The 18,692-nt window shown below is 55.5% G+C and overlaps 3 protein-coding genes across 13 annotated transcripts; all 3 read right to left on the minus strand.

Moving 5' to 3' along the window:
* Positions 1–80: 80 nt before the first annotated feature.
* Positions 81–4,158, minus strand: DCDC2B (doublecortin domain containing 2B). The gene is made up of 6 exons (XM_071767458.1): positions 3,468–4,158; positions 2,753–2,810; positions 2,299–2,375; positions 2,008–2,154; positions 1,417–1,563; positions 81–219 (listed from the first exon to the last, which is right to left on the minus strand). Exons 1-6 carry the CDS (start codon positions 3,743–3,745, stop codon positions 153–155), a joined length of 774 nt encoding a protein of 257 aa, XP_071623559.1. The 5' UTR covers positions 3,746–4,158; the 3' UTR covers positions 81–152.
* A 99-nt stretch (positions 4,159–4,257) lies between these two features.
* On the minus strand, positions 4,258–9,011 carry IQCC (IQ motif containing C). Of its 6 annotated transcripts, none has more exons than XR_011730505.1 (7): positions 8,817–9,011; positions 8,049–8,608; positions 7,823–7,968; positions 7,590–7,744; positions 7,422–7,486; positions 6,956–7,388; positions 5,800–5,916 (listed from the first exon to the last, which is right to left on the minus strand). XR_011730505.1 is itself a non-coding variant. In XM_071767988.1 (5 exons), exons 1-5 carry the CDS (start codon positions 7,157–7,159, stop codon positions 5,068–5,070), a joined length of 909 nt encoding a protein of 302 aa, XP_071624089.1. In that variant the 5' UTR covers positions 7,160–7,183; the 3' UTR covers positions 4,258–5,067. The 6 variants fall into 6 exon arrangements, 2 of the variants coding, with proteins under 2 accessions (XP_071624089.1, XP_071624090.1); XR_011730504.1 differs by lacking the exon at positions 5,800–5,916 and adding an exon at positions 6,479–6,616; XR_011730506.1 differs by lacking the exon at positions 5,800–5,916 and adding an exon at positions 6,479–6,616 and having other exon boundaries at positions 6,956–7,329; positions 7,464–7,486; positions 8,817–8,983.
* Positions 9,012–10,460: 1,449 nt separating this feature from the next.
* On the minus strand, positions 10,461–17,764 carry TXLNA (taxilin alpha). 6 transcript variants are annotated; one of them, XM_071767979.1, is made up of 12 exons: positions 17,500–17,764; positions 16,263–16,411; positions 14,981–15,319; positions 14,391–14,482; positions 14,123–14,293; positions 13,642–13,836; positions 13,375–13,494; positions 13,038–13,112; positions 12,414–12,506; positions 11,942–12,037; positions 11,423–11,624; positions 10,461–10,927 (listed from the first exon to the last, which is right to left on the minus strand). In XM_071767979.1, exons 2-12 carry the CDS (start codon positions 16,375–16,377, stop codon positions 10,635–10,637), a joined length of 1,791 nt encoding a protein of 596 aa, XP_071624080.1. In that variant the 5' UTR covers positions 16,378–16,411; positions 17,500–17,764; the 3' UTR covers positions 10,461–10,634. The 6 variants fall into 6 exon arrangements, with proteins under 6 accessions (XP_071624080.1, XP_071624082.1, XP_071624084.1 ...); XM_071767981.1 differs by having other exon boundaries at positions 16,365–16,411; positions 17,500–17,763; XM_071767983.1 differs by having other exon boundaries at positions 11,275–11,624; positions 16,365–16,411; positions 17,500–17,763.
* Between the last annotated feature and the right edge of the window lie 928 nt (positions 17,765–18,692).

Here is an 18,692-nt window from a genome sequence, read left to right on the forward strand (position 1 = left end):
ACCTGTGCTCTGCTTCTCAAGCCCAGAGAAAGTCTTGAATTCCATGAGAGTGCTTGAATTCAGAGTTTGTTCAATCATCAAAAAGTTTGGCCTTGGGCTGAGGTGTGGCAGAGGTTGAGGACTCAGATGCTTTGGTTACCTGCAGACTGTACCTAAATGTCAGGGTCCCTTTGTGAACTCCTCACAACAGCCACAGTCTTTTGTGACTTCTGTGCCTTTCTGCAGTGAGAAAGAAATACAATTATTAATGTAGCACTTTGCTGTTACAGAAAGATTCTGGGACTAAATTCCTGGATTCTGTTCCCAGTCTTACCACAGCTTTGGTATGGAAACATGGGTCTCCACATTCAAGTCAAAAGGTATTTTAATGACATTTCAGTGTCTGAGTGCTCACCCTGCTCCCCACTGAGCCAAGAATCACAACCATCAGCTAATTCTTTACTAGGGCTTTCTCTAATTTAATTTCACAGGACTTGTTTTCCTTTGAAGTTCTAATAAATCCAGAGGCTACCTGGGCAGAGCTGGGAATCACCTACAATCTAACACACTCATCCCATTATACCCAGGGTAAACAGTCTTATGGAAATTTTAAAACATTAATAACCTACAAACAGTGAGCATCTTGTAGACATTTTTAACACATAACTTTTAGTTTTCCCTTAAAAAAAGGTATCAATTTATTACTATCTAATAAATGTGTTCAGTCATTTTAGGAATTATGTATTTATTCCATGCCAACTTCTAAGCTTCCTCTGACTACAGGCAAGTTAGGCTGAAGAAGTTACTGAATTTTTAGTGTAAGAAATCTGAACCCAGCCAGGAAGGATTTTACACACTTCATAGAGCCATTAGGTGAAATAAACCCCTTCCCAGGGTGTAGCATTTTGGCTTTTGCTGTAATTTCTTCTGCAACTCTGGAGCAGGATTAAGATTAAAAAAACAATCAAAAAAATCCAGGAAAGCCTTTGGTACCTTCCTGCAGTGGGAGCTGTAACTCCCACATTCCAGGAGGGAAATGTTGGTTACCCAGAAGACAAATCAGATTTCAGTGTCCTCTGGTTCCTGAAGTTCCCCCTGGTGGGAATCTTTACACTTTGTAGAGAGAAGTGGCACACCAGTACGACTAAAAATAAGTGAGAAAAGGGAAGGATTTTCCCAAGCAATGGCTGTGAACTATTGGTTGTGCTGTCATGGGCTGCCTCCTGGAGGTGGCTGTGCTGAACCTGCAGCACCGAGAGATTCCAGTGGCACCAGGAGGAGTTTTTATTCTTCAGGAAGGGTAAAGCATCCTCTGCAGCCACCCACATTCCCATTGCTGCCCACCACAGCACTGGGGGGCTCCAGAGGGATGGCTTTAGCTGAAGACCACCACGGAGAGGACTGTTTAAACCACTCTTAGAGCTTCAGTCCTCCTACCTCAGCATCCTGCAGGCAGAGCCCTGGGGCACCAGCAGCTCCAAGTAAGGCAGTTTCTTGTACTCCTCCTTTCCCACTGCCACGTAGTGATGACCATTCAGCAGTTCCTCTCCAGCAGACACCGGGGTCCCATCCAGCCTGCAGAGCCTCGAGGGAGAGACAGCAAAGGCTTTCAAGCTGGCACAGGACTGTGAACAACCCCTCGGGGTGGAAAGGGCCCAGACAAGTCATAGAGGATCAGTCAATGAAGCACAACAAAATATAACACCCAGTGATCAGGGAGATGCAGTAGATCTCAGCTCTCTCCTTGGGGGTCAGTAAAGAGACGTGTGAAGAGAAGGTGGGCTGCATTTGTGGGACATAAGCCCCAGCCTCTAGACATAAGCCCCATTTTTTTTATGCTGTGCTTTCCTGCTCACTTATTGCTTTTTCACCAGACCACCAGCAACATCACCCCCCTTCTTATTTAAAGACAGGAAAACCTGAAAAGCAAAGGAGATGGCAAAAAGCAGCCTTGGAGTGGCAGTCTGAGCTCTGTGTGCTCTGGGCATGAGGGAAGAGGAGCCAGGGGGGTCTTTTCTGGATACCCACTTGTGAACAGCTCCACTGTGGATTTTCTTTGTTACCAGAGCCAGGAGTGTGTCCCACTGCAGCCGAGTGCTCCTGGAGAGCAGCAGGGGGAAAGGAGGGCTCAGCAAGTCCCCATTCCGGAAAACACTACAGTGGGAACAACCCAGAGAGTGTCATCAGTATTCCTGGGAATAAAAAAAAGCCCAGGCAGTGGTGCCTTGGGCAATGATTACAACAACTGCTGGGAATTGTCCCTGTGGGGCAGCATTCCCAGGATCTCCCTCTTCCCAAAACATTCCCCGAGGCACTCACTGTATGGTGCAGGGGGGGCGGCTGCGCTGCTGCCATCGCCCCGGGGCCTTTGGCTTCCAGGGAGCTGCAGGTGGAAGCTGGAGAAGAGGTGAGCAGACAGGAACAGCCACAGCCCTGCCACCCACTCCCCTCCTCTCCATCAGGACCTCCCTGCCCTGGGGACACTCGCTGCTGCCAGGTGGGGTTTGTTGTCAGCAACACCAGTGCTGGAGAGGTCCTTCACACAGCTCCAGAATCCCCACGGAAGCTCTGAGCATGGATCCTGCCCCTCACCACTAAAGAGGACAAAGGTTCACAGCCCTGGTGCTGCCTCACACACCCTACTGATTCCTTGGGCCTTGCAGCCTCATGTCCACTTGGTAGCCTTAAACCTCAACTTCATTTTTTTAGCACCAGCCCTGATGTCTCTCGCACCTCCCTACTCCCTCTGTGTCCCCACAGCTCAGGGACTCACCTGCAGACCCTGTCTGTTCCTTGTCCCACGGAGCTGCTTCCTTCCATGATGTAAATAGCTGGGGGAACAAGATGACAACATTGCCACACACCAAGGGGGGGCATGGCCCACTGGAGGTCAGTGAGGAGCTGACCAACTGCTCTGCCTTGCAGCACCACCAACCAGAAGTGTGGGTTTTTGGGTCACTTCCAAAGCAGGTGCCCCATCTCATGGTCTCCCAGAACTTCAGTCTGAATTAAAGTCTGGTGCCTTTAAGAAATTCCCAGCCAACCACAGAGCATTGTCAGATCCCCAAGAGTTGTGATGCCAAATAAAACCCACAAAACCTCTTTAACCCTCTGTATTTTGGGATGAATTGAAAAAGCTATAATTACAGAAAACAACAGAACATCAAACCAAAAGTATTTATCAATGGAGATGGTGTTAAGGCAGCAGAACCTCCCACACACCCCAAAACAAGCACAGGGCAGAGCAGCATCAAGCACAACATCCTGCTGGAAAACACACCAACATGTTTGCTTCCAAAGTCATCACCTTATCGGAAGTGTTGATATTTTCCATGTCATCTGTGGTATGTCCCCTACTTTCCAGCAGACAAACAAATGTTTTTCATTGTGTTCCTGCCCCCTTTGCCTCTTTTTTTCCATCTACACCCACATTCCCTCCCCAGAGTTGATTTCAAGGTGCTCCCCAAATCCAGACACCATTGACTCACTCGAGCTTCTTGAACTTCTCAAAGCCTGCAGCCACGTACTGGCACCCATCCTGGAGGTCCCCCAGCTCAGCCACACGGTGGCCATGTCTGGGTGTGTAGAGGTTCCTCACGGCCAAAGGTGCACGAATGCTCTTGGTCACCTCACTCAGAAACACCTCCAGGGTCAGGAACCGCTGCTGGGTCACTACAAACTTCCTCCCGGGGCAGAAGGGGTCCCCATTGCGGTACACCAGCACCCTCTTGGCAGGAGGAGCCAGAGCAAAGCCATGGGAGCTCATCCCTTGGGAATCAAGCGGGCCCTGCTGATCAGGAATTTGAGCAGAGCCATGGAGGAGAGCTCCAGGCAGCCTCCTGCCCACCCCGAACCCTCTCACTGAGCCGCTCCCGTCCCTTCCACACCCTCCTGTCTGTCTCCATGGAGCTGTGGGCCCGCCTGGAGACCACACCAACCAACCTGCAGAGCACCAGAACTACAGAGCTCTTCAATCCTCACACACCAAGTACAGTGAGCTCCCTCGCCAGCTGCTGCAGCCACCAGGCTCAGGTTAACCAGCCTGGAGGTGTGGGAAGTGCCACCTCTTCATGGCAGCAGCTCACACCCCACCCAGGGTGTCCTGAAGCTGTCTCCCCTTTGCCATCGCTTGGAATTGCAGTGGGTTTCAGTCAGACAAACCTCCCCACTCCAGCGGACACTCATGCCTGGGCACTGAGCAGGTTGCCACAGGCCAAAGCAGGCCATGGACTCACACAGCTCTGCCCAAGGGAGAACAGAGAGATTCTGAGACAAGCATCAGAAAAGCTTTTTATTCAGAAACACAGAGGAACAGAAGGAAATGTTGGTCACGGGGTCACAGTGTCACATTCAGGCAGCAGCAATGCTGAGTGTTTGCACAAAAGGCTCAGGGGGCACAGTAGAGAAACAAAGCACCATGTGGAAAGTCCCTTTCTGAGGGACCTCAAATGCCCCTGAAGATAGAAAAAGCACCAAACCCTCTAAGTCCTTCCTCACTCCCTCAAACACCAGCCCAGGAGACTCTGCCACGAGGTGTCAGGAACCAACCCTCATCTCCTGCAGGTCAGGTCTGATGTGCCATCCCTGCCACCAGCTGCACAGGGAAGTCAGGAAACTCTCAGTTCTTCCACTAGGTGTTCCCCAAAGCCTAGGAGCACCTGGAGATCCCAGATACAGCAGAAGTGTGATGTGCAGGGCTGTCCCAAACACCCAGCACAGACCAGAATGGAAGAGCTTGTTCCTGCAGGCTGAAAGCACCTCCTGCCCTCAGGCATTTTACTTCCACCACAAATTATAAGCTGGTGAGAAAAGATCTTCCATAAGTGACAGTCATCCCAGCCACAATCTTCCCCCAGGATCATCCATCTCAGCCAACAGAAACAGGGTCCCTGTGGAAGGAGGTGTCACTGGGACTCCCCTCCAGGACACACAACCACTTCCTGTCCCCACAGAAATGTTTAATCCCTGCTTTCACTAAATACCCACATTTAAATGAAGTAGAAGGCTTCTTGCCACATTCACCTGGAGTAGAAAACATCAACCCACGGAGCTGGAGCTCCTCAAGCTGCTGCTGTCCCTGAGGTCACTTCACAACTGTGGTGCTGTAGCTCCACACCAATCCAAGTGCCCCTGGTGCTCTGGAATGCCCTCCCATGGGTCTGGAGTCCCAAGCTTCTGCTTCAACATCAAGAACTGTATGAGAAAAAAAACAAACCAGTGTTAATAGTTAAATCCGAGACCTACTAGTAGGAAAGCACCCACCCTTGCAGAGAGGCACAGGGCTGATCAGTGGCTTTGGAAGCACCCTCACGTTTTTACGGCTGATGATGGCTTGTTGCAACCACAGCAGCTCCATCATTAGGTGATTTCTGTAGGACTGGAGACCAGAGTGAGTGCGAGGAAGCTCCTTTAGGTCCTCAAGGGGAATTCCTGCAAGGAAGTGGAAAAATAATTAGAATAAAGGCTCAGATTGCACCTACTGTCTCTCCTGTACTGGGTTCTTCCATTCTCTCCAACATGTTCTCAAGGTTTTGGTTCTTCAGTGACCTCCTGTGCCCCCTACACCCACCACCAGGTCCCTCAGAACACCCTTCCCTTACCCAGGGAGGCTTCAAGGGACTCTGCCCCCAGGAGAGTGCTGTCCCACACAGAGGACACAGTGCCGTCGTTCTGCCAGTCCTCACTCTCTGCTGGGGCACTGCACCCCTTTTTGGTGTGTTGGTGGTCACCACCCCCGAGGGTTGTAGGGTTTGTTCCATCGCTGTCACCTGCCACGTTCAGTTCTTCCTTGCTCTGCAGCTGGGTTGCAGGATTCCCAGTGCTGCAGTCATGTTCTGGTTCAGAGGTGTCCAATTCCACCTCCTGGGGGTTTTCTGCACTGGCGTTGTCGCTTGGTGCAGTCTCATGGGGACCCAAACATTCCCCTGGTGATGGAATCTACAGAGGCAACACATGAGAGAATGAAAGGTACAGAAAAGAAAAGATAAAGATGGGGAAAGTGTCTCTGCTGCAGGGCAGAGGCTCTGTCTCAGCCCAAGAGGCATCACTGGCAGCACCCCAGCACTACATGGATGTGCTCTGGTTATCACTGTGAACTTTTTAAGGGTTTTCCTCCCAAAAGTGGTAAAAACATGAGGACACAGCCTTCTGCAGGAGGGTCCATCTGTTCCACACAAGTGGGGACAAGACCCACAGGAGTTACCTGCACAGAAGTCTCATCTGGAGGAAGAAATCCTCAACCGGAAACTCGGGGGTGCAGCAGGGAGAGTCCTGCAGGCTGGGGATGGGTAATTAGGGGGTTCCATTTGTAAAACTACAGCTTTCTGGGACTATGCTGCGAAAGTATTGTCTACCCAGCCAAGCCAGGCCATGCCACCCACACAGACACACGTGTGTCCCATCCCCTCGATGTGTCCCCATCTCCCCGGCTGTCTCCATCCCCCACCCCCCTCAGCCGGGGCTGCCGGAGCCTTCGCTGTCCCCACGCACGGACCTTGGGGTGGAAGAAGGGTCGCGGCAGCAGCCGGCCCCGCCATTCCAGATGACTCAGGTCTCCTTCGATCTCCCGCACCACCTCCTCGTACTCCGCCCGCAGGCTCCCAAAGCGCTTCCGCAGCAAATAACCCCGGACACAGGCCTGGGGGGCACGGGGAGGTATACGGTTGGAGCCAAACCCCCCCCCCCCCCCCCCAGAGAGTGATCCCCCCTGGAAGTGACCCCCGGACACCCCCGTTCCCCAGGGTCCCTGCCGGGCGCACAAGGAGCAAACGCGCCCCAGATCTGAAGCCAAGGCCGGTTTTAATGAGGCAACACCGGGAATCCCCCCCCCCCCGAGCCCCACCTCCGGCCCCTCCCCATCCTGCCCCCGCCCAGCCCGCTCCCCCAGGGGGACTCTCTCCCCCCCTCCATCCGGCTCCTCTCGTGTCCCCTCCACCCCCTCCACCCCACCCCCACCCCCAGCCAGGTCCCTCCCCACCTGCAGCCGGGTCACGGCGCGGAGCAGCCGCTCCCACCCCTCCGCCTGCAGCCCCAGCGCCGCCGCCATGGCCGCTGCTCCGCCCCGGGCACCGCCCCGTGCCCTCCCGCGACCGCAGCGGCTCCGGAGAAAATGGCGGCGGCGGGGGCGGGGCGGGGCGGAGAGGGATCCGCAAGGCCCAGATGCGATCGGCGCCGTCTCCATCGTTCCTTCCGCCGGGAAGGGGGCTGTGTGACCCCGGTGTGGGGCTGCGGCTCATGGGGGGTGTCCCGGTAGAGGCCGCACACTCCAGCGGGGGTCCGGGTCAGGGTTGGGGTCAGGGTTAGGCTGCAGTGTCCTCGGGGCCGGGACTCTCGGCCAGGTGCAGCTTCTGTCTGAGCGCGGGTCAAGGGAAAACACCGAAGGGACACACCACAAGCACAGCCACCACCGCCTCCACTGCCACCAATACCACCACTGCCATCACTGCCACCGCCATGGCCACCACCCCATCCCCGGTGCAGGATACATAGAGCTGCTGAGCTCCTCCAGCTGTGGGAGGCAAAAGGCAGAGGCTGAGGCACTGATGGGGCAGGCAGGGCCGGCGGCAGTCCCGGCCATGACAACAGCCAGGGTTGAGGGGAGTGACACTCACATGTGCCAGCAGCTGGTCCAGGTTCCTGTCAGCAGCCACCTTCTTCTGCTCCTCAGGGAGCTCCTCCACACAAACGTCCAGGCTGAAGTGGAGCCGCGCCAGCTTCTCCTGCATCTCCCGCACGTGTTCCAACTGCTCGAAGGAGCACTCCTTCCCTGCACCCACGGGTGGGAGCGTCACAACTCCCCAGCCCTGCGCCCCCCAGCTCCCCCCTCTTCTCCCCACCCCCTCACCAAATGCCTGCAGCTTTCCTGAGTGGAAGTCACTGAGGAGACTGAGCAGTCCCCCTTCCATCTCATAGACATCAGAGACATCGGTGAGGAAGCTGTGCTGCAGGGGGGTCCCCCGCACTGCCCCGTGCACCCGCTCCTTGCTCGTGCTGCGGGGGGAATAGAGAAGTTGGCACCACCCAAACCCCACCCCGGAGGGACTGGTGGTCTCCCCCACGCTGGCACTGACCGCCTGGGCCGGGCACACTGCTCGGGTGAGGGCAGTGGCAGCACAAAGGATGTGCTCTTGCTCTGGGGCAGCGGCCGCGGGGTCCCAGTGGGCACCGCTGAGGCCATGGAGGCTTTGGGGCTCCACTTCTTCCTCCAGTCCTCCATCCTGAGGGGCGCGGGGGGCACGGGAGCTGCGGGCAGGGCCCCTGCACGGGATGGACACAGCTCTTGGTGGCCACTTCCCCGCATGGGGCATCTCAGCTCTGGCCTGAGCTGGGGGACATCGGGGTCCCCCAAGGAGCAGCACTGGGGTGGTGCAGCCCCTCCCGCCTCAGCCCTGGGACCCTCAGCGTGGTGGGCCCTGGTGAGCTGCAGTGGGGTCCAGGGGCTGTGTGGGGGCTCTGTGGGGGGCAGGAGAGCCCAAACTGGGGGCTCAGGCCCCCTCCCTGGGTGCTGGCAGCCCGGCTCCAGCTGCGCTATCCCGGCATCCACGCTGGAGCGTCGCTTCCCGGAGTGAAGCCGAGGCTGAACCGCGCTGGAGCCGCCCGCCTGGCCTGGGATCCAGCGTCTGCCCCAGCGCTGCGGGAAAGAGGATTTGGGACACACACGCAGAGTGGCCGAGTGACCCCGGCTGCACCCCCGGCAGGAGTCTGCACTCCCAGACCCCCAGGCAGAAGCTGAGGCCGCCCAGGACCCTCGCGGCAGTGAGACAGCCCCGCGGGAGCCCCTTTGTCCACAGCCCACGGTCACCCTGCCCAAGCACCGTGGCCACGCGGGGGAGACTGACCTGTGCCAGGTCCCGGTCCAGCCTCTGGTACCGACCCAGCCGTGTCCTGCTGGACACTCGTCCCTGAGCCACCGGACACCCTGAGCCCACCGGACACTCGTCCCTCAGCCTCAGGGCTGGGATTTGCATTTAAAGGGAAAGGGAACTTCCTCTGCGTGTCCCCAGAGTGGTGGCACTGCCGGACACTGCCCACAGGGCTCAGCATGTCCGGGCCTGGCTCCGGTACCAGCACCAGCACCGCCACCATGTGAGCATGGAGGAAGAGGCAGGATCCATCCCACAGGTGGTGCTGGTACCGCGGTCATGTCAGTACAGAGAGGTGTGGGGACAGTGTCCCATCCCTGGGATCAGCTCAGGCTGCCAGGGTTTGCCCTATGTCCTCCCTGGTGTCACTGGGCCCCTGTGATCCCAGGATCCATCTCCAACCCCCAGGCAGGGGCACGAGGAAAGGGGGGGTCATGTCCCCCCCCCCCCAGCACCCACAGAATGGAATGCAGCTTCTGATTTCAATCCTTGCTGGATTCTAAGCCAATTTTGGGCATTCTGAAGCCCACATAAAGAGAAGGGACTGGTCAGCCCGGATGTTGATGCCACCAGGGCCAGGATGGTCCCACGGGGGGGCAGGACCACAGGTGAGATCCTGGGCACAGACCACCCAACTTTTCCCCCTGCCACATTCCCCCAGCAGAAGGCCCCTGCCAGTCCCTCTCAGGCCAGCCCTGGGGCCACCCCACTCCTGCCCCGCAGCCCAGCACCCATTTTCACTCCCAAATATGTTCTAACAGATGAGGAACAAGAGGCAGCGAGGTCAGGTGTGTTTCTGTTGGGTTTGACGATACAGACAACAGCCCTCACAGAAGTGATCGGTCCTGCAACAGGGAAAAGAAAATATAAAGGGGGTTGGTGATTCAAGAGGTTCAAGAGGTTTTTCTTTTACTGAAAGAGTCAGAAGTCCAGAGCCTGGCTGCAGCTCACTGCAGTGAGGCAGCTCCTTCATGAGGATAGGGTAGGATGGCAGAGAGAGGACACGAACACTTGTGCTGCTGGCGGAGAAACCAAAAGTGTTCTGCCCACATCCACTGCCAGGAAAGATGCTGGGCAGCTCAGTTCTGCTCAAGCTAAAGGGAGGCAGTGCTGAAAATAAAGTCTGTCATAAGAAGCTGCAGCAAAGGAGGTTTCCAAGCAAGCAGAGATCCCACAGGACAAGAAGAGTCTGGAGAAATAAAAAATCCCCCACGCTCAGTGCCAGCAGCCTCCACATCTGGCCACCAACATCCTTCCAGCACAGAGCAGGGTCCTTCAGGAGAGCACTTCACCCTTTGGAGAAAATGTCAGAGGGAAGAAAAAGGGGAGAGCTGTGACAGCACCAACACGTCTGGATTGGAGGGGCTGCAGGGTCTGACAGCCCCCACACAGCCTCTGTGCTGGTCCCAGGGATTTAGCTCGAGCAGGTGGTCATGGAGCAGCTCCAGGTTTTATCGTCTTGGAGCCTCAGTACTTTGGAAACCTCCAAGACCACCTCCTCAGCCCAAGGGATGGGACAGGGAGGTCCTGATGCAGGGACAGAGGAGCTGGGGTGGAACCTCCCCCTCCCCTTGCACAACTGATCACACACACTTCTGCAAAACACTTGGGAATGAGACCTTTGGATTAACTGTTTAATACACTTGTGCACATGTGCGTATAGCAAAGAGGCAACTGTGAATCATCATAAGGCTACTGAGACACTGGCAGGTTCTGGGAGGAGCAGAGGCCCCGAGGGAGGCCAGGGGGGAACTGGGCACCCCTCTCTGTTCCTCTGCTGCTTTTTGTCTCCGCTCAATACACAAAACCCACACAGAAGAGGAGAAATGGTCTCGGTGACCCTGGTTTGCTTGGCTCACACATGAGGGAGCCACCAGTCAGGGCATGGAAAAACAGCCAAGTCCTGGAGCTCCCTCCTCCTGCCTGAGGGAAAGAAGGGAGGGAAGGAGAATCCAGTGCTGGGAAACATTTCTGTTCTCCCTGCTCTGCTCGTTTGCTTTCATTCGATGGTGGAGGTGATGCTGGATCCAGCTGTCCCGGGGCCGGGGCAGGTCCAGGTGCTGTGCTCAGTTCTGGGGAGCTGCAGCCTGCCAAGGACAATGTCTTTTAGTGACAGGGACAAGGGCTGAGTCTTCATATATTAGCTATTCACGCACAGGCAGGGAGGTGGGTGGCACAGGCAGGGAGGTGGGTGGGTCATCCAAGTATATCCATAAATAGAAGTGTATGTTGCCCTGCACATATTTTATATATGATATATATATATATATATCATATATATATATATATATAAAATTTTAAAAACCCCCCGAAAACCTAAGCTAGGAAAAACCCTGATCCCCAGGAGAGCTGTCCTCTTGTGCCCCTCCAAGGACCAGGAGAGGGTCATCAGATGGAGGCTACAGAAACATCCTCACCACCCTCCCTCGCCCACCTCTGCCTGCACACCAGGGCTCAGTCAGTGCCCCCTGAGCCTTCCTCAGTCCCGCTCTGCCCCAGGGCTCCCCTGCTCAGTTCTCCCGGGCTCTCCATGGGATCTGTGCTGTGTGCTGGCTTTCCTGAGTGCAGGCAATCCTCAGCACCTCCTGCAGACCCCTCGGAGCCCTCCTGGGATGGGTTCTTCAGAGGCTCCAGCAGGTCAGGATCTGCCCGGGGGGTGTGGGCACACAGGTCCTGCACTTTCTTGTTGAGGTCGTTGCGCTCCGTTTGCAGAGCTCGGCACAGTTTCTCCAAGCGCTGGATTTTCACCTGAAGCCCCTCTAATTCTTTGTCCCGAAGGGTTTTCTGCAAGCAGAAAGGAAAGTTCAGACTCCACCCCACCAGGGAGAGAGAGGAAGCCTCAGATGGAAGTTCAGGAGTTGTCACCAAGCAAACCTTTGGCATTTGAAGTGCCCCGTGGTACTGGCACTGTTTCTTTCTGCCCTCCCTGCACTCAGTAACTGCCCACGTGACAGAGGGCTCCCACCACAACAGGGAAGGAAATCGAATTTAAGGGCAAAATACAAATCTCCACCCTGAAATGAGGCTGGAGCCATCCTGCTGCCCCTCAGGTCCAACCCTACATCATCTGCCTTCCCATAGAGCAGCCAGAGCCTCCTCACCTCTTCAGCCATCTCCAAGAGAGCTTTGTTGCTGCTCTCCCAGCGAGAGCGGTACATTGTGGTCTCTTTCTCCAGCTTCTTGATCTTCTTAGTCATCTACAGAATGACAGTGTCAAAAAAGGAACAAATAAGCCACAGGCAGAGCATGGTAGGCAGTGCCATCTCACGTGTCCTCCAACAGGCACCTGCTTTCCCTGGCAGGCAAAGAGGTTCTGCTGTCCTGGGAAACATCTCCTTATGTCAGCTTCACCAGAGGGAAACACCCACCAGGAAACAACAAACCAGGAGAGGTAGGCACAGCTCTGCTTGTGATGACACAGGTGGGACACAGAAGTCACCACACAAAGTCAGTGTTGATCTAGGAGCAGCCAGCTCATGGCTGATTTTAACACCAGCAGAATTATAGAAGACCACAGAGAGGCAGAGAGGCAGCGCCTCCAGCCAATGAAGGCTCTGCTAGGCAGTCACCCACCTTCTCCATCTCCTGTTTAAATGTTGTGAACACTTCACTGCTTTTGGAAAGGGTGTTCTGGAATTCTTCAAACTTCTCAGTGTAGAGAGCCAGCTGTAGGGACAGAGAGGTTTACAACTTCTCAGATGGTCACTAGAGCACCTCCTGACAGCCTGCCCCAGGAGAGGGGATGTGTCGGACAAGAACTCAGATGGTTATCTTGGACTTCATGACAAACAAGCCAGCAGCACAGAGCTGCTGTGCCAATGCTGGGTACTGGGGAATGTGGCAAAATTATTTCCTATGGAAACATCCTCAGAAGCTGATGTGCTCTGCAAGCAGCTTGTGGCCTTGGCAGGAGGAACTTGTTGGGTCTGATTCAGCAAGGTATGATCAGGCAATTGCTCCCAGAATGGGGAAATGTGCTGGTAAAAACCAAGGCCCCTTTCTCTCAGGAAGGTGGAACTGCTGAAGGAAATCTGAGCTCACACCATGCTGACACAGGGCCATCCATACCAGACCCAGGAGCAATCCTGCCCTTCTGTTGTCCAGATTAAAGAACTGCAGGTTGTTCCCTACTGAGGGAGGAAGAAAAACCAAAAAAAAAAAAATAACCAGGCTGAGCACATAGATCAGGAAACTCACCTGCTGCTTGAGATGGGTCTCCTGCTGCTTCATCAGCTCACACATCCTCTGGGATTCCACAGCTTCCTTCAGCAGCTAAGGAAGAGAAAAAGAAGTAGTCTGGCTGCCACCAGGAGAGGCTCCCAACACCCTCCTGCATGGCTGGCACTTGGCCTGGGGATGGGAGTGGGACACCAACAGCAGAGCACAGTTCCAGCCTTGCTCCTGGAGCCCCTGGGGCAGTGGTGATGGAGGCCTGGGATGGGCTTTGCACCCAGGGACCCAGTTGTAAGCACCCTCCATGGAGGGAGGAAGCAGAAAGTCCTGGCAGCCCTTAGGGTGCTGCTGTGAGACTTACGAAGTCTTTCTCCCTCTGGTGTCTCTCCTCTGCCTCCTTCAGCATCTCCTGTGCCTGCTGGAGCTTTGCATCCACCAGCTGCTGCTGCAAGTCCTTGTGTTTGAACACCTTATCAATGTGCTGCCAAGGGAACACCACCAGTCACTGCCTGTTCCCAGGGACCCTGAGGGAAGATCCCAGAGGCCCCTTTTTTCCCTCCAGCAGCAGAAACAGTTTCACGGGGCAGAAACACAATATCAGAGCAGCCCCACACCCCTCCTGACCCACCTCCTCCCTCAGCTCATACTGCTCAATGAGCTTCTTGAGCCTCTCTGCCAGCTCCATGTTCTCCTGGCGCAGTTTGGCATTCCTTTCGTTGTGCTGCTCCATCTGCAGCTGGATGTCATTCAGTGTCACCTGGAAGTGGGATGTCACCTCCTTCCTTTTCTCCTCTTCCTCCCGTGCACGCTGGACACCTTCCTCCTGTGTGAGGGAAGCAGAGACAGCAGGGACACATCACCCTTCTGATGCTCTGAACCCACCCAGCCCCTCATGCTCATCAGGAAGGGAGTTTGGGCCTTTCCCTTCCCTTTTTTCCCCAGTGAATATACCCCAAAATAACACTCAGGTGCTGTGGATAATGATCACTTAAGGGCAAAATTAAAGCACTGCCCTGGGTGGCAAACTGTGGGCAACCACTGATAAAGATGAGCTTGCCAAAATGGCCCAGAGCAAGGAATGGGATGAACAATGCCCAGGAGACACTTGCCTTGAGGGTACGGTTGTGCCTCTGGAGCTCCCGGCAGAGGCTCTCCAGCTTGCTGCGGGCCAGGATGGCTTTGCTGTGCTCACTCTGCAGGTGATCCTTCTCCTGCACCAGCTGTGTCTGCTTCTTCTGCAAGATCTTCATCTGTTTCTGAGAGTTACGGTGCTCTTCCAGCTGGGACAGGGGAGCAAAGGGTACAGATGCAGCCAGACAGAGCAGGAGAAGGGGTTTGCAACACACTCCCTGCTGCAGCCTCCTCCCCAGCACTCACCAGCTCAGCATATTTCTTGCACAGTGCTGCTAGTTTCTCCTCTGGTGTGCTCAGGGTGTTCAATGTCTGCATCAGCAAAGTGATTTCTTTGCCTGGAAGGAGACACAGAATTAAAAATAAATAAATAAATAAATAATCCCTTACACAGAGTTTTGGCTTGTAAGGGCAAGGACAGGAGAGACAAACCAGGCCTCACAGTGTGCCTGCCCTGGGCCAGATCTATGACCTCCAGCATGTTCTCAGAGCCCTGCACCACTGATTTCACCACACACAGTGAGTGATGAGCTGAAGCAGCTGGGCAGAGACCTGGTCTTCAGAGCAGGACAGCCCTGCTGGGCTGGATGGAGACAGCTGTGTCCAGCAGGAGAGAAATCCCCCAAACTCAGAGGCTGCAGCAGCATCCAGAAGCCATGAGTGCCTCTGCAGCACTGGGTGTGTTTCCTCACACACCACAGAACACAACACTATTGTTCCCAAACAGGCTGCACCCATGGCACTAATTTCATTGAGGGCAATTAGTGCAGCACAAAATCAACCTCTGCACCAAAGCCCTCAGGCTGAGAGCACAACCAGAGCAGGGAACCTCTTACCCAGGCCTTTGGCTTTCTTCTTTTCCTGAGCTTTCTTCTGGTCCCTCTCCCCACACTCCTCACCAGGTCGAAACTCTTCAGTCCCCTTGGTGTTCTCCTTCTCCCCATTCATCTCGGGGCCGCCTGTCTCCTGCTCCCCGTTTTTGGGTGACTCACTCCCACACTTCTCAGCCTCTTCGGGCTCAGTGGGTTCACTCTGCCCACCCTCCTCACCCGGACCCTCCTGACTGGCATCCACACAGTATGTGTTCAAGATGTCCTCAAGCTGCCTGCTGAGCTCTTCGGAGACGTCGCACACGGCAGGGCGGGAGGACTTGGTGTCCTCCTGTGGGAGAGGAGCTGTGGGTGAGGAGAACACAGAACCAATGAGGCTTCCCCCACAAACACAAGGGAAGGTTTCCCCAGCACCACGAGCTCAACCTCCAGCAGCACAAGCTCTTTGTTCTGGCTGTGCCTCCAGCCAGCTGCCCCCACAATAGAGGTGCATTCCTCACAGCCTCTTTTGATCACCAGAGCATGACCAAGCCCCTGACATCTTTCAAGAGCAAAAAATCCCCCCTCTCCCCACTATCCTTTAGCAAAAGCAGGTTGTGCTGGAGCTATCCCTCAGGAACTGACAGCCAGCATCCCTGGAGCCAGGCTTTTTTACATTACAATAGATTTTTAAACCTGACTTAGCCTCTCTCCTCACATATGAGAACAGTTGTGCTGTCTCAGGTCAAATGTATCCTGTCTTCCACATGGGAAACACTTAGGGAAAGCACGGGTTCCACAAAGGAGAGACTCAGAGCAAGAGGTTATTAAACAAACTCTACTCAGGTGTTTCCTACATCCCACATTTACCCAGCAGCAGAATAAAAGCAGGATGAATTTTTATCAAGCACCTCTCAATTAAACCTGGTTTTCATCTTCCAGTGTGAACTGCCAGTGACAGGGCAGGTGACTCAACATAATGCTGCCCCAAGAGTTGTCTGACCTTAAGGTCTAAGCAACAACAAACAACTCATTGTTCTTAGGCAAGAATCACCTCCACACTTTTCTCAGGAAGCGGTACAGAACTCCACACACATAGAAATGGGAAGAAACCAGGATTTTCTGCTCTGGAAATCACAATTGGCCTTACAGAAGTAAAAAGAGCTGTATACAGAGGCCCCCTCTCATTTACAGAAACACCAGCCTGGCTCTTCCCAGACTCAGAACCCACCCTTGTATGTTCCCTGTGCCTCACTGCTCAGGCTGTCAGCACAGCCCAGGCCCGGGGGACCCCCCAGGCACCCCCCACCTTCCAGGGGTGCCGTGGCCTCTGGTGAGTCACCCTCCTCCAGCACCAGACTGCTCATTTTGGAGGAGCTGGCAGGCTGTGGGGCTGCTTTGGTCTCCCCACCTTGGTTCTTCATTGTGACTTTTCTCCCCGCTCAGTCTTGACAAACCCTGGAGAAAGAGAAACAGCAACTGCACTTAATTCTGAGAACTTTGGAGGATTTCAGGAGCTGTCAAAACAGCCTGGGAGGGAACAGATCTGGGCTAATCAGATTTTAATTTCCAATTTGCACTTCACCAGGAAGGTCTCTATCAGGGTAACTCCTCTTCCAGCTGAGGGGAGGTGGAGGCAGCCCCCCCAAACTCACAGACAGCCCCAGCTCTCTCCCTCCTCTTGTCCCCCCTCAGGTTTTCACTCTTGGCATTTCAAACCCTGGAGTGGTCTGTGCACACTGACAGAAAAACCCCCTCCTTGCACCCGGAGAGAAGAGAGAGCCCCAAGGTCAGCACCCACTGCAGCTGAGGATTGCTGAAGGGATTAACCTGCATCACCCTGAGCCATGGCAAACAGAGGCAGCCCAGATCCCACCCCCTGCTGGGTGGCTGCATTCTCACCCTTTCCACCCTCACCCTCTGCTCCAATTCTGACACCGATTCGGGACCAGGGACCGTTTCACCAGAGGGGGGGTGCAGAAAAACAGCTTTTTCTTGCCGCTTCGCAGCAATTAACCCAGAGACCCCAACTTTTCCTCAGAGAACGGCTCAAAACAGGGCTCCCGAACAGAAAAAAAAAAACAAAACAAAACACGACGGAAAACCCTCGGCAGCCAAGCACATGTGTCACCCACCCACGTGCGGGCTGGAGGCCGTGCCCCCTCCCAGGTGGGGCTGGCAGCACCTTCCCGCCCCACAGCCCCAGGGGTTCTTTTTTCCTTCACCTCCGCTGTCAATCGCACAGCTCCCGGCTCCGTGGGCACCGGCCCCGCTGCACCCCCCGCACCCTCCCGGGTCAGAGGCGGCGGCTCTGGCTCTGCCCCTGCCCTCGCCCCCAGCCCCTCAGGGGGTCCCTCGGCAGCCGCTGCCCTTGGCCCCGACCCCCCTGCCCTGCTTCGCTCATTAACGCTCCTTTCTCACCCTAATTAACTCCGACCTCACGGTCCCTGCCCCTGACTTCGCCCCGTTATGATCCCCGATGACGTCAGGAGTAGACACACATCTCTCCCCGCCTCCCCAGCACCGCAGTGACGTCATGCACGCACCCCTGTGACGTCACTCCAGCGGTCTGACGCAGGTCTCCCTTTTCTCCTCAGCCAATCAGCGCGCGGGACCCGGCGGCACCTCGGTGCATGGGAGGGAAGGAGGGGGGGAGGGAGGCAACCTCCCCCCGGGGCGGCGCGGCCTGCTCGGTGCCGGGAGCGGTGCCTGGGAGCGGTGCCGGTACCACCGCGCCCCTCCCGCCTCCGGCTCCCGCGCTGTGGGAAACGGCTCCGGACCGGGCCTCGCCGCCGTCCTGCGCTGCGCCTGCGCCGGGCCCGGGAACCGACCAATCAGTGAGCGGGCAGCGCGGGGCCTGCCGGGAGACAGCCGGCAGAGGCGGTGGCAGGCAGCCGGAACTACAACTCCCAGCATGCCCTGCGCGGACACTACAGGCCCCGGCACGCCCCGCGACGGCAGCGCCATTTTCCCGCCTGGCCTGAGGTACCGAAGCTTCCCGGGGGGACCGGGGAGTCCTCCCCAGCACCCCGAGGAGCCACAGCAGGGCAAGCGAACCTCCCCCGCCCACCCCTTTCCCCGCTGCAATGCGGTGTTCCCAGAGCGACGCCCACACAGCCACAGCTCAGTCAACTGCACAGATGGAGTTTATTCGTATCACAAGAAGGAACTCATCCCTCGGGAGCTGCCGGGCGGCACCGGGCAGTGCTGTTCCCCCCCTTAGGAGCGACCGGCGCTGCCCCACACCCCAGAAGTGTTCTTGGTCTCTCTGTGGTGGCTGTTGGTGACTGAAACCGCGGCTGAGGTGCTGAGAGCTCCGTGTTCGCTTATACAGTACTGAGTAAATAGGAGAAGCAGCAGGAGACAGGGAGGTGTGGCTGTTGTTTCCAGGTGTGCTTCCTCACAGTGCTCTATTTACATGTTACAGGAATTTCATATATTTTTTTCTCTGAAGCCCAATTAGACACATATTTATATAATATAAAAATACAGAGAATTGAACCTTTGTTTGTTGGTTTTTTTGTTTTTTTTTTTTGAATTAAAATCTACACAATCCAACAGGAGCAGGAGGTAAACCTGAAAAGTCAGGCCTGTTGCTACTGAAGTTCACACAACACTGCTGCCCACTGGAGTATCCTCCAACCCCTAACACAACCCCACCCCAACCCAAGTCAGAAGAGAAACAAACAAACAAAAAAAACCCCAGAACATGTTCTCATGGAAAAAAAAAAAATATAAT

This window comes from Heliangelus exortis, chromosome 24 (genome assembly GCF_036169615.1).
Source record: "Heliangelus exortis chromosome 24, bHelExo1.hap1, whole genome shotgun sequence".
Lineage (NCBI taxonomy): Eukaryota > Metazoa > Chordata > Aves > Apodiformes > Trochilidae > Heliangelus > Heliangelus exortis.